Raw genomic sequence first — 13,751 nt, 5'->3', positions numbered from 1 at the left:
TCCACTCATGTTCCTGTAATGGTACTGTTGTACCTATGAGGCCTTCTGTTAAAGGAACACTCCACCGTTTTTTCATATTAAAACATGTTATTCGGGTAAGTAAGACGAGTTGATACAGACCTCTTGCGTCTCAATGCGTGCACTCAATCGCCCTGGCGCGCGGAGCTACTTGGCTAGCACTTAGCTTAGCCCAGTTCATTCCTTAGGATCCAAACAGATGGACAGTTAGAAGCGACCAAACTCCTCCACGTTTTCCCTATTTAAATACAGCTACACGAGTAGTTAAACAACCAAGTATGGCGACACAAAATAAAACGTGGCGCCAAGGAGTTTGGTCGCTTCTAACTGTCCATCTGTTTGGATCCTAAGGAATGAACTGGGCTAAGCTAAGTGCTAGCCAAGTAGCTCCGCGCGCCAGGGCGATTGAGTGCACGCATTGAGACGCAAGAGGTCTGTATCAACTCGTCTTACTTACCCGAATAACATGTTTTAATATGAAAAAACGGTGGAGTGTTCCTTTAAACCGAGACTATGTTACATTTGCTCAACAGCAGACAATTGTGACATCACAACTATACAAAAGTCCTGACTGCTTATTTAAGGACAGTTTCTGGATCTGAGCTGTGTGCATTTCTCTGTGTCATTCCTGGAGCCCTAGGGGATGTCTACAAATTACCTCTTATTTCTCAACAGTCCAAATCCCAAATATGTTCACTTTACTATAATTAAAGCAACAAAACCTGTTAAATGTTGGCATTTTAGCCTTAAAAAAGATTTATATCATTAATTAATTATCAAAATAGCTAATGTTTCATTAATTTTGTGACGATCGATGCTAATCATTTCAGTTTTAGATCCTGCATAACGTCCAGAGGGGATGATGAACATGACGCTGGGGAACAGCTATAGTCTATTCCCTGGACACATTAAGGAAAACCACACCAGAGTGGGTCTCCAGTGCATCCAGGTTGTTCAGAAAAACTCCTTAAAACAACTCACTAATTGAGTTGACAGTGATGCATTAAAATGGGTCATGGTGGAATTGCTCTTTCCTGTGGCTACTGGCTGGGCTGGATTACATAACGATGATAAAGCTGCGGACCTGGCCTTCCAAGATAAAAAGCTGCCATGCAGGACCTCGTGCATTCTCTAAATGCTTCATCTAAGAGGCCTTCTGAAGGAAGTGATTACTGCAGAGCTGCCCACTAATGCTCCAGCGGGACCCAACGGTGTACTCTGTTATTCATCAAACACAGACAGTGTAAGCCTTGGCAACTTCGAAAAATGCATGAATAATGAGTGGGGCTGTTATTGTGCAATGATAAGCTGTGAATTCTTTTACATATCATGTGGTGACAAAGGAAATTTTAGCAGCTCTTGGAATGGACATGGACTCAGTGAGTTTTTACCCTTCAAAGCAAAGTGTCCACTCAGTCCTACAGGGACATAATGAATAGCCCCATTAGTAACATAAAAGCAAAGTGGAATTCCTTTGCAGGGCTACTGAGGCCAGCTCCGGGCTTCACAAGGCATCCCATTGCCATATGACTAAATCAGATGCTATGGATGACAAATATGGCCTCACAGCTGAGCGCAGCACAAAGGACACTCAGTTGTCTAGTCGGGCCGGCAGCAGAAAATACTGCCACTCCGAAGACAATGTGGCTCCTGTGTCCAAATGTTGTTTATCTCATCAGGCGATGGCGTGCCAGGTTGTGGTGCGACTTAATGCTGTGAACTTATGGAACAAGCAGCAGGAAGAGATGCCTCTGTGGCACGCGAGTAGTTCTGCAAAGAGGAAATGATAAGGATGACGTAATGTCGATGCCAAATATGTGATGGAATGTTACTGGAATGAAGGGTCATTCATGAGGGAATGCGGCTGAGTATTACCACACACACTGCAAAAAAACTAAAAACAAGATAAAAAACACTAAGTCTGAAGTAAATGATCTTGCTGCATGGACAGATAAGTTCACTTGATAAGATTTATTAAATTAAGATTACTAAATCTAGAAATAAGCATGTTGAACGCTTAAAATAAGAAATTAACTCTTAAAACAAGATACATTTGAACTGGCCCGAGCAGAGTGCACTGACAATTATTTGGTTCCTACCAAGATAAAAAAAAAAACCCTTTAGATTTAGAAGTGTTAGATAACTTATCTTGTTTTAAGAGTTAGTTTCTTATTTTAAGTGTTCAACATGCTTATTTCTAGATTTAATAATCTTAATTTAAGAAATCTTGTCAAGTGAAATTATCTGTCCATGCAGCAAGATCATTTCCCTCAGATTTAGTGTTTTTACCATTGCAGTGCAATGGTGGAATAAAGGAAGTCATGAGGGTAAATCTACTTGCTTTACTTTTATTAATGTTAAAGTATGTAAAATTCCAAATCAACACAAAAGTTCACTAACTTTATATATGATTTTAATTCCCTGATGCAGGGGTTCCACACTGCTGGGTCCAGACCTCACCTAAAGGGTTAAGGTGCAAAAACAGATCTTGTTACAAAAAAACATGCTTATTGACTTTTCTCTGTATTTTTAGAGGCCAACGAGGTGAAGTATCCAGTATTTCATAACAACAACAAAATAAACTAAATTTAGCATATGGAGAAATTGTGGTGAAACAAATGCAAACCACTCATAGTCTATTTAAAAACCTTTATTTTGAAAATCACAAAGTATTCTGTACATGTACAACATGTATTTAAGGTATAACACCACCTGAACTGACGCATAGACCAGCATCTATATTGTATCACCAGTAATGCAATTTTGAAATAAATGTCAAGATAAAACCCACTCTACTTCCTCTACAAAATTGCCCTTAAATAGAATTGATAACAAATTAATGAATACACTGTACATGTATGCATGTGTTCGAACATCTTTATGTGTGTATATGTGAATCCATTATGCAATATGTCCAATAGTCAGAAAAAAAAACAAAAAAACCCCATATATATATATATATATATATATATATATATATATACTGTTGGAATGCAGAAATAATTCAGTGTAAATAATCAGAAATGTGTGATCTTGTGCTCTAAACTATAAAAAACCCAGAATGCCTGCGAGTGAATCAATTAGAGAAGATTATTTTTTTTTTCTTGTATTGCTTACAGCTAATGTCAACATTACAATATGGGCTCAAAATTAGCTTTATAAAAAAGTTTGGGAACCACTGTACTAACTGCTCACACTGCAAAAAACATGAAGCTGATCAAGTATTTTCTTCTTATATCTAGCAATAGTATCTTAATTATCTTGTTTTGAGGATAATTTACCTACTGACCATAGCTTTATAGACCATAGATTTATTTCTCATTTTTTGTCAGTTGGTTTTTGCAGTGCAATATGTTTATTCTGGTCTATAATGTTTTTTGGGAAATAACTGAATGTTCTTCCATGTATCATAATAACTAAACTGGGGTAAAACAAATTCTTTAACTATGGGGAACTACTTTGAATATTAATTCAGCTGCACACTCTTTTAAGTGCAAATTAGATGATAAAAGCTTTTTTAACTAACAACATGCTGCACTTGTAGAAGCCCAGCTTATAGGAGTGCAACTCTGATCTTGTACTTTTCAGTGATAAAGCAGAAGTCTATATTAATTCAGTCAGAGAGGAGAAGTGAGGACAAATGTTTCCTCCAAACTCATACGTGCACTGATAACACAATCATGTCCTGCCATCCATTAGTCACTGTGTCCCAAGACATGTATTCACTCTTAGTGGCTGATGTCAACACATGCACTTCACCACAGTTACAGCCCTGGTGAACTCAGCTCCTTAAACAACTGTGTTGCAAAGTGCTACTTGTGACAAAGGTACACACGCACACACACACACACACACGCACACAAACACACACAGACAGTACAGAAGCCCATTCCGGCCAATATGATGGGAAAACGTCATTGCAATAAGACACTTTCTTCAAATATTGACTTACCAAGCCAAAATGAGTCATTATTTAATGCTACTAGGTCAAAAACTATGACATATTTCAATAAAGTTTCTCTTTATTTTTGAGATACTATGTTGTTGTTTATCATTATTCTGAGATACTATGACATATTTCACTGAAGTTTCTAATTATTTTTTAGCGACTATGACACATTTAAATGAAGTTTCCCTTTCTATAGATACTAGTCCTTTATTTTTTAGATACTATGACATATTTCAATAAAGTTTCTCTTTATTTTTGAGATACTATGTCATTGTTTATCATTATTCTGAGATACTATGACACATTTCAATGAAGTGACATTATTTCAAAAAGGTGTCTTATTATCTTGAGATACCAATTAATTATTATGAGATACTAAGTCATTATTTTTGATGAAGTTTATCATCATTTAATTATTAAGTCATACTTTTGCAATACCAACTCAAATTTAGGTATTCCTACTTCATTTGAGAAAGTTTCTCAGTGTAATGACTGACACAAGGATAAGTTTTCATTCTGTTTTTTTTCTTTTACTGACTGAAATGGGCTTCCATAGAGAGAGAGAGAGAGAGAGAGAGAGAGAGAGAGAGAGAGAGAGAGAGAGAGACGGAGATGTTTTCCACTGAAGAGATATAAAACTGTTTCGGCTCACATGCGCTGTCTGTGGTGAAACACGTCTCCGACTGAAAGAGTAGAGAAGAGAGCGCGTCTGGTTTATATACATGCCTATAAATAACCAGCCAATCAGCGGCCAGACACTGGCAGTTAAACGCGCCAATTAAAAAGGAGAAGAAACCAAATTAAGTGAGAGGCCGGCCCCCATTGGCTGCCTGTGATATCATTTGCGATCCCTTACGCTGCTCGCCGCTGATTGGCTGACACCCTGCAGGCGTAATCGTGCCGTGAGGAAGGGGGGGCGGGCGTCGAGGTTTGAATAGGGAAGTTTGCAGAGCGCAGTTGTTCCCCATCCAGTCCGGTGCAGTGTTTGCAAACACCTTGAACGCAGCAGAGAAGAAGGGGGGATTGACGGACTGAGTGACGGACCATCGGCTGCTGCTGCTGCTGAAAACAAGCGCTTATTCTCCGCTTGCATCGCAGGGATCGCTCTTATTCCTTCCGCTGGCTCTTTTTCTACCTGATAAATACATTTATCTGCAGCTCAATCATTTTTTTTTCCTCAAAACAAGCTCTGGAAAAATGGATGTACTACCCATGTGCAGCATCTTTCAAGAACTTCAAATAGTTCACGACACGGGCTATTTCTCAGCCTTACCGTCACTGGAGGAGAACTGGCAGCAGGTGAATATATAAATATATACATTTATATATATAACTCTGTTTTTAAGTGTTGAAAAGCGGAACTGATGTTTGCTTGAACTGATCACACTGATCGCGGTGTTTTTTATAATAATAATAATGCATTATATTTACAAGCGCCTTTCAAAACACACAAGCACGCTGTACAACAAAACATACAATTAAAAACAAAACAAAAACAAACAGTGGCAACAAAATAAAACATCAGATAATATTGAGATGGTGAGTAGTGACTAGGTGGCATATGCTGGTCTGAACAGATGAGTTTTGAGACTGGATTTCTAAGTTAAAAATCGCATCATAGCGGGTGTAAAGACAGGGGCCCCGGGGTTTAGACGGAGCCCCATCCATTCACCTGGCTGGTGCTATTTCACGATCAGTTTGCTTGTGAAGTTTGTGGCAGGCTGAAGTGGATCAGTGTGTCAGTCTGACAGCTGGAGTCGAGGCTCTGCTGCGCCAGATGAATGGGGACAGACAGTAACTCAAGCTTTTACTGCTCTGCTATATTTTGAGCATGACTTGTTGTTTGAGCGGGTGGTTTCAGGACATGGGACTATGAGGAAGTAGAATTTCAAATCACTTCATTCAGAATCAGATGGATAAGCTCTGTAGATCATAAGGATCATAATATTATGTGTTTTATTCTGTTTTGACACTGTTTCCAAATTATGAAGTTTATAAAACACAAATCAAACTTTTATTTATATAACGTTTTTCATACATAGAAATGTAACACAAAGTGCTTTACAAAAAATAAGAATAAAAACAGCCAAAAAATAACAAAACCCACCCCTCCCATCCCCACATACACATCTGTACATACACATGCACACACACACGCACACACGCGCACATAGACACACACTCAGCACATATTGATTGACAGTGTAGAGACATGGCAAGGCAACTTAAATGCAACTTAAATGTTTTGAGAACCCTTTTTCTATTCCACAACATTTATTTTTATCCATTTGCATCATGTTAGAATTTGAATGGGCTCCACAACATGACACTATCAAATGTCAGCCATGGCCAATTCATGCTCGCATGAGTAGACACCAGCACAGCTGGAAAATATTGTGTAAGAGCTGTACAAGCCTGGAGGAAATATTTCTTCCACATCTGCCTGCCTTGTCAACAAAAGCTGCTGTCTCTGAGCACCTTGTAATGAATGGCCTTTGCTTTGCAACTTAAATGGCCTTAGAAGTCAATTATTTTGGGCTGACACTGAGGAAGGATGTGATTGCATGTCAGAGGTTTGCATGAGGAAAAGCAGCTGAATGGTGGAGGGGGTGGGGGGGGGCAGAGGAAGTTGAGCGGCTTCCTTAAAAGGACTCTAGATTTGTTCAGTGAGTCATTGCTGAGCGCTGAAATGACAATGCATGTTAAAGTGTTGGCGCTCAAGTGCAGGAGAGTTCAAGTAAAGCACATGCAAGCTAAGGAGGTGTCTGAGATGAAGCTGGCGTGTAAGTGAGTGAGTTTTGACTATGTTAATCAACGAATATAGAAGAATAAAATGCAAATACTGATGTTTTTCCCCTTTATTATTGATTAATGTGCTGATTAAGCTACTCATTAAAGCCCAGAAATAAGTAGTTCATTTTTTCATTTAACCTTTATTTAACCAGGAAACATCCCATTGAGATTAAGAACCTCTTTTTCAAGGGACCCCTGGCCAAGAGGCAGCAAACACAAAGTACAGTTACATATTTACATAAGACACAGACCTTAAACGCGTTATTAGAAACAAGTGCAAATTGTGGAATTCGCCTCAATAATTCTCAGTTTGCATTTAAAAGTGCTCAAAGAAATTAAGTCAGTTCGTTTCCAGTCTTTCTGTAGCATATTCCAGCAGAGTAAACAAATGCCCTTTTACCCAACTCTGTACGAGCATTTGCTTGTTTTACCTGGCCAACAGTCCAAAACCAAATTAATATTGAATTCACCATTATATATGATACCAACAAGCAGAAGACCATTCTATACGAGGCTATATATATAGAGGCTTGAAGCAGCAAATATTTGGTCAATTGCTTGAAAATGACTGAAATTCTCATTTTCATTCCATCAATTGCAGCTATAATGTTTAAAATTGATCTACAATGCTGATTCCAAAAAATGAGATGCTAAAATTCAGAAGTCAGTGTATTTTAAAAACAAACAAAAAGTTTGAACATTAAATAGTCTTTGTGGAAGTTTCAATTGAATATAGGCCCATGTCAAATGGGGTTGTCTGTTTTAACATTTTAGACAACTTTTTTGTTCTTGGGGTTTCATTGGCCTCATATGTACAGTAAAGATAAGTGCAGTAATAGCTCCCATTTCCTTGTTAATGCTTCCTGCTGCAAGAACAAATATTGCAGCACACAAGGCTTTTTGGGGGTTGTGCACATGCATGATTTAAAAGGATTCCCCACACTGCAGCTGAATGAACCTCCTCTCCTTCAGGGCTGCTGTTCATTTCTTCTTACTGTTTTTCTTCTTCTTTCGTGCAGACATGCTTGGAGTTGGAGCGCTACCTACAGAGTGAGCCTTACGTCTCCACATCCGGCCTCAAGTTTGACGGCCAGGAGGACCTCTGGGGCAAGTTAATCTTGGCCTGCGGGGACAAGGCCAAGGCCGACCCAAAGCTGCCCCCGGCCCACGAGGAGGACAATCAGGACAGCCAAATCTTGGACACCAACAGTGTGAATTCTGACGCCAGCAGCGAAGCTTCAGACAGTTCTGAGGAGCTCTCGCCCACACACAGCTTTACCTCCAACCCTCTGGGCTCTGTCTTGGTTGGCTCTGGACCTTTTAGCCCCTCCATCATAAGCACGCCCCCGTCCTCTCCGGAGGCCGGCTTGGAGCCCAGCGGCGTGACCAACGGCTGGGTCGCCACGCACGCTGACTTGCACTTGCCGGTCAAAATCAGGAGCGGCGGCGTGGCAAAGAGTACGGAAAAGACGGGAATCATCTGTGGGGACGCGTCACCGGACGGCAGGAGGCGAGTACACAGGTGTCACTTCAACGGGTGTCGCAAAGTTTACACGAAGAGCTCCCACCTAAAAGCACACCAGCGCACTCATACAGGTGAGTTTCATGCACTCAGAGCCAAGGTGGCCTGTATCATGACTACATGATGTATGCAAACGGAACAGTTCAGAGAAAAGACATGCACTGCAAAAAAGGTGTGTCTCAAAACAAGATAAAAACACTAAATCTGAGGGAAATGATCTTGCTACATGGACAGATAATTTCACTTGACAAGATTTCTTGAACTAAGATTGTTAAATCTAGAAATAAGCATGTTGAACGCTTAAAATAAGAAATTATCTCTTAATACAAGATAAATTATCGAACACTTCTAAATCTAAGTTCTTTTATCTTGGTAAGAACCAAATAATTTTCAGTGTGAGGGGGCTTTATGCTGTTTTCAATCAAAAAGAGTTTTTTAAAAAATCCCACTTTTTATTGAGTGTAGTGCTTTTAATTCAGTCTTCCACCTTAATGGCATTGTCCATCCATTGTGTAATGTAATTAAAGGTCCACATTGCATGGTGTCCTCAGCTGCAGCGCTGTGAGTATTAGCTCTGCATGGCTGGATACCTAAACTGTGACCTAATCTATCTGGAATGTGACTGACTGAGCCAGTGAGTGAGCGAGCGACAGAGAGAGAGAGAGCAGGGGGGAGGGGTTGCACATGGGAGATAAAAGGACTTGAAAACAGATTGAGTTTCACCATGGGAAAGGGGTGAATGGGCGGGGAGCCAGGGGGCAGAGTTGGAAGGGCTTTGAATGGTCATTTGAGCGTTTCTTCTTTTTGATTAGCAGCGTGAAATTGCACGTGTGGCTTTTTTCATTTCATATATTTCACATATTTCACATATTCAGCTGCACAGCATTGCTCTTAGCATTCTTAGCATGTTTCATGTTGTATAAAAACACTACTAGCGATCCAGCAGGTTCAGTGGAATCTGGTCTCTGGTGACTTGTCAACACTTATGTCATCTGGCCTGGCCTCTGGGCTGATTGATCTGTATGCATTTGAATAACAACAGCGCAGAGCCCACCAATCGCAGGAAAACATTCCTTTTGTGTTTTTTTTTAGCTCTATTAATTGCCTCCTTGTTTGTTGTGCAGGTGAGAAACCTTACAGGTGTTCATGGGAGGGCTGTGAGTGGCGTTTTGCACGAAGCGACGAGTTGACCAGACACTTCAGGAAGCACACTGGGGCAAAGCCATTTAAATGCAGTCACTGTGACAGGTAAGGCACACCGTTTATCTCCAAGTAACGTCACCTAGCTTTTTGATAAGCCTTAGTCTCATTTACGCACATCTGAAGCATGCACTCGTGACGTGCATTTCTGTTGTGATTTACTTTTCTTGCCTCAACTAGATAAGTCTTAAAAGATGGAAAACACTGATGCATTTTATTCTGGTAGCCAAACATTAGAGATAAATCAGCCAATATTAGCACACATATTGCAGTGTTGTCCTGATTTTGAATCAAAAATCAAAAAGCTTTCAATTTTGGAAAACAGGATCAACAATCCCACCTATAACAACAACCCTTCATAGACAACACAGCATAGCTTACAGGTTGCCTGCAACTGCACTTTTACAATACTATGGCCACTGCCAGAGTGAGAGGAAGATTACAAAAGAACACAAATAGACGTGGGAAATGTCAGAACTACTTAGCTAATTTAAAAGGAACTCTGCATCCATTGCATGTTTTAACCCTTTGATGCACACCATATAAACACCTTCTAATGCACAACATGGGTCAAAAAGGACCCTGTTTTATTTCCCATGTTATCTCATGCTGGCTGTGTGTTTCAATATCTTTTTTTATTACAACAGATCAATATATCCATTTTTCCTTCCATACTTTATGAAGAAAAATAGTTTTTGTATTATTTCATCAAGTTTACACACATGACCTAGTGCATTAGAAGCATAGTGATACAAAAAGTGATACACTAAATTAACAATTTGAGTATATGTGTAACTATGTTACAAAAAAAGGGTTTTTATTAAAAAAGTAAGAAATGAAAACAAAATTAGGATGTATGATGATCAATAACAAGTTATTTGAGAAAAACCTGGAATACTGAATGATGAAATTAATTTATTGCAAAGATATAGAATATAAAAACTTAGTCGGGTCACTTTAGACCCATGTTGTGCATCAAAGGCTTTACCACCAAAAAGCACTTACAAGTTCTTCCAAATAATGATATCAGTATCGGCGGTAATTTAGAGCAAATCAGCCTTCATAAGTAGTTTGATGGTCTCATTACTATCTCACAACATTGCAAAGTGTGATCTATTGGCCAAATTACTCACAAATACAATTTTTTGTGGGTGACCAATATGGGTTTTTCCATGGCTGATATTTCAAGAGTAGGGATGTATCATGATCAAATACAACAATTTAATAATTACAAATGAGACACAAAATATATTAGTTAAATGAACATTTATTCATCACTGTTATTGTCTCTGTTTGTTAGTAGATATGCACTCTTGCAGTGCACTTTTTTTTAATGAATCAAGTAAATACATATCCACAGCAGATATCAAAATTAAACTTTGTTAGAAAAAAAGTTATTTTATTATTTTTATCAGCAGATAGCAGCATCTCCTGGTGTCTAAAAGAGAGAATGAAAAACTGTACATTTGCATTAATTCCAAAACAAAAACTGACAGTGTAGTGACCTTCCGTTGTGGTAGCTCAATTAAACACCATGATAAATTAATAATCTGCCTTGAAATGATATTGATCATCCAACTGCTTAATGGGTTTACCACTAATATGGAGTATTATTGTAGCATAGGGCTGGGTGATATATCGATATAAAAAATATAACGATATATTTTTAAATGTCATAAGGAATTAGACCATATCCCATATATCGATATAGTTTTTTTCAATATATATTTCCTTCTTTCTTTTTATATAAATGCTGCCCTTACTAGGGTTTGTCAAATTTAGTTATTTTGTAATGTCGTTATTCTTTTCTCATATAAATATATATTTTTCAGAAAAAGATTGGCCTATTTAATTCCATAGGCTATTTTTATTCATATTTTTTTTGAAAGGTACTCCTGTTGTTATACAGTATTTATGTTCACTTAAATAAACAGTTTCAATAAATTTACTTATGACATGTCATATTTGATTTTGACTGAACATTTGCTCTCACTTTTCAATAAAATATCGGGATATATATCGTATATCGATATTCAGCCTAAATATATCGGGATATAACTTTTGGTCCATATCGCCCAGCCCTATTGTAGCACAATGCTTCCTGCGAAACCTGTTTCATTCATTCACCAGCAGTCCTTCTTTGCACTGTTACTGACTTCCTTCTCCCCTCCCCCGTCCCCAGATGTTTCTCCAGGTCTGATCATCTGGCTCTTCACATGAAGAGGCACGTCTAGAGCAGGGCAAGCTCCAACCAAGCAACGCAGCGAAGGGGAAAGTTTTTAAAAGAAAAAAACAAAAAACAAACGCCGTCTCCCGACCAGTCTCTTGGTTGAACTGTCCCAGAGCAGAGTGGCGGGAGTGTGTTCCAGCCAAAGCATGCCGTTTTGCACCATACTGAAACCCAGTGCCTCCGGGACCTCTCTTTGGAGAAAGGCGCTCTGAAGGTTGTCTGTTGCAACAAAAGGACAAAATCATGGATGGGGGAAGAAATTGTTTTTGATTGAGATTGAGAAGGACTTTCAACACACACAAAAAAAGACAAAAAAAAGATAAAAGACAAAAAGAGTGAATGATTTGTATGTATGGTGCATGATGTTTTGGGGGACATCTCCCGGACAGCAGATACACTGGTACTTTACAAAACTGTCTGAGGTAAGCATGTGTGCACTGTGAATGTCTGAGATTGGCCCACCGGCCCCCTGGGATGAATTTTTTTGGGAGAAGAGATGGATTGATGGATGGCTCGGGGCTGGTACCAATGTTGCTGTGGACTGAATGGGTTTCTGGGGGGAAGCCTTTGTGTTTCCCTGGTGGCAGTGTGAGGATGAGGCAGGTTGAAGGTTCCTGCCTGTCTGTCTGCAAAGTCTGTCACCCAGACTTTGGGGGGGGGGGTTCTCCGAAGCTTTTGAGGCCTTGGGGTTTGACTTGAGAGAAGGTGTCTGCCTTCTGGTCAGTGACCCAGGGACCAAAACGTCCCCCCCTTGGTCACTGTATGACAGGAGCTTTTTTGGTGTTTTTGGTGCAGCTACTAAATGTGCAATGTGTTATGTAGCCTGGTTTATTATTTTTTTACAAGCTACAAAGCTAATTTGTAGTCCAATTGTATAAGCTGTGTGCTTAGAGGTATAACACAACTATACTATAACTTCAGTATCATAGACAGGTGTTGCATGGTTCTAGGGTTTGTTCATTTCATGTTTCCACTGTAATCAGGACTGCAAATAGTTTCAATAAAAGTGCAGCTAAAGTGCGGACGGTTAAATGTTACAATATTGTACATAAAGCCTTGATGATTTCCCTCTTTTTATTTTCACAACTTCATTGTCATTCTGGCTGGAGATTTCACCACTGCTTACTCATTCTCTCATTCATCCTATGCCTTGAGGAGTACTTTTGATTTTTCTACTTTGTTTTCTATCTAATAATGCACTGTTGACCTTAATGGTGCCTTATGCAAGTGACTCAGCCCAAGTCACATTTGTTGTATGGGTGATTTTACAAGCTTGATCAAGGCTCAGTTACACATTAACTCGCACCTCTTTGTGTGTCATCTATTGTGACGGTTAATCGTGTTGTTAAAATGTTCAGAAAAGCACCTTTTCTCAGTTGAGCACCGGTTTAGTTGGATTGGATTAAGTCAGAACATGTAAATAAGACATAGTGTATGTTTAGAGCACTTAAATTCATTTATTAAAGACTACTGTGTAGTATGTAGAGCCCGATCGGTATTTAACCCAATATTGGCCTAGCACAGATTTATCGTATCAACGTAAGTGTTGTTCGATATGTGGCGATATGGGAACTTTTGTCTTTTATTTTATTTTTACAGAATGTAGAAAAAGAGGCTTGGGTAGTTTCAAATGGTGTCATCACATAGTCAAAGAGTTGCAGTTGTACTATATTGTCTGGTATATCTATATCAAAAATTTTTTTAGTTCCTAATATCAGCGTCTGAGCCACAAATACAGTATCAGTCGGGCTCTAGTAGTATGTTCTCGAGTCCATCACATAGCTGAGGTACAAAATAACCAGACTAGATAAAGAAAAATGTTTTTTATGTTTAGTTCATACAGTGCTTCCTTTTTCGCCGTATCCCTCCACCATCATCACCGGCACCATCGCCCCCCCTTGTCCCTCCATCCCTGCAAGTGGGACTGAAGAAAAAGCTAAAGATTTATTGTAATTAACAGGCTGCAGTCGGACAGGCCTCGCCTTGTACTGCCTCTCCGTAATGAATTGCTAAAGGCTTTGTTGGCATGGAATCTGTCA

The 13,751-nt window shown here is 39.2% G+C and overlaps 1 protein-coding gene across 1 annotated transcript; it reads left to right on the top strand.

Annotated features, from left to right (window-relative positions):
* The first annotated feature begins 4,938 nt into the window (after positions 1-4,938).
* On the top strand, positions 4,939-13,278 carry klf6a (Kruppel like factor 6a). The gene is made up of 4 exons (XM_059326889.1): positions 4,939-5,266; positions 7,780-8,356; positions 9,407-9,530; positions 11,665-13,278. Exons 1-4 carry the CDS (start codon positions 5,165-5,167, stop codon positions 11,714-11,716), a joined length of 855 nt encoding a protein of 284 aa, XP_059182872.1. The 5' UTR covers positions 4,939-5,164; the 3' UTR covers positions 11,717-13,278.
* The last annotated feature ends 473 nt before the right edge of the window (positions 13,279-13,751 follow it).

The sequence above is a fragment of the Centropristis striata genome, chromosome 23 (genome assembly GCF_030273125.1).
Source record: "Centropristis striata isolate RG_2023a ecotype Rhode Island chromosome 23, C.striata_1.0, whole genome shotgun sequence".
Taxonomy (NCBI): domain Eukaryota; kingdom Metazoa; phylum Chordata; class Actinopteri; order Perciformes; family Serranidae; genus Centropristis; species Centropristis striata.
Note: the sequence above shows the minus strand (reverse complement) of the source record. Positions and strands in the feature narration are given on the sequence as shown.

Excerpts from the sequence above, each read along its gene's own strand:
- klf6a (XM_059326889.1), top strand. The coding sequence starts at position 5,165 with ATGGATGTACTACCCATGTGCAGCATCTTTCAAGAACTTCAAATAGTT. Across the intron at positions 5,267-7,779 it reads TGGAGGAGAACTGGCAGCAG|ACATGCTTGGAGTTGGAGCG; the intron begins GTGAATATATAA and ends TCTTTCGTGCAG. Across the intron at positions 8,357-9,406 it reads ACACCAGCGCACTCATACAG|GTGAGAAACCTTACAGGTGT; the intron begins GTGAGTTTCATG and ends TTTGTTGTGCAG.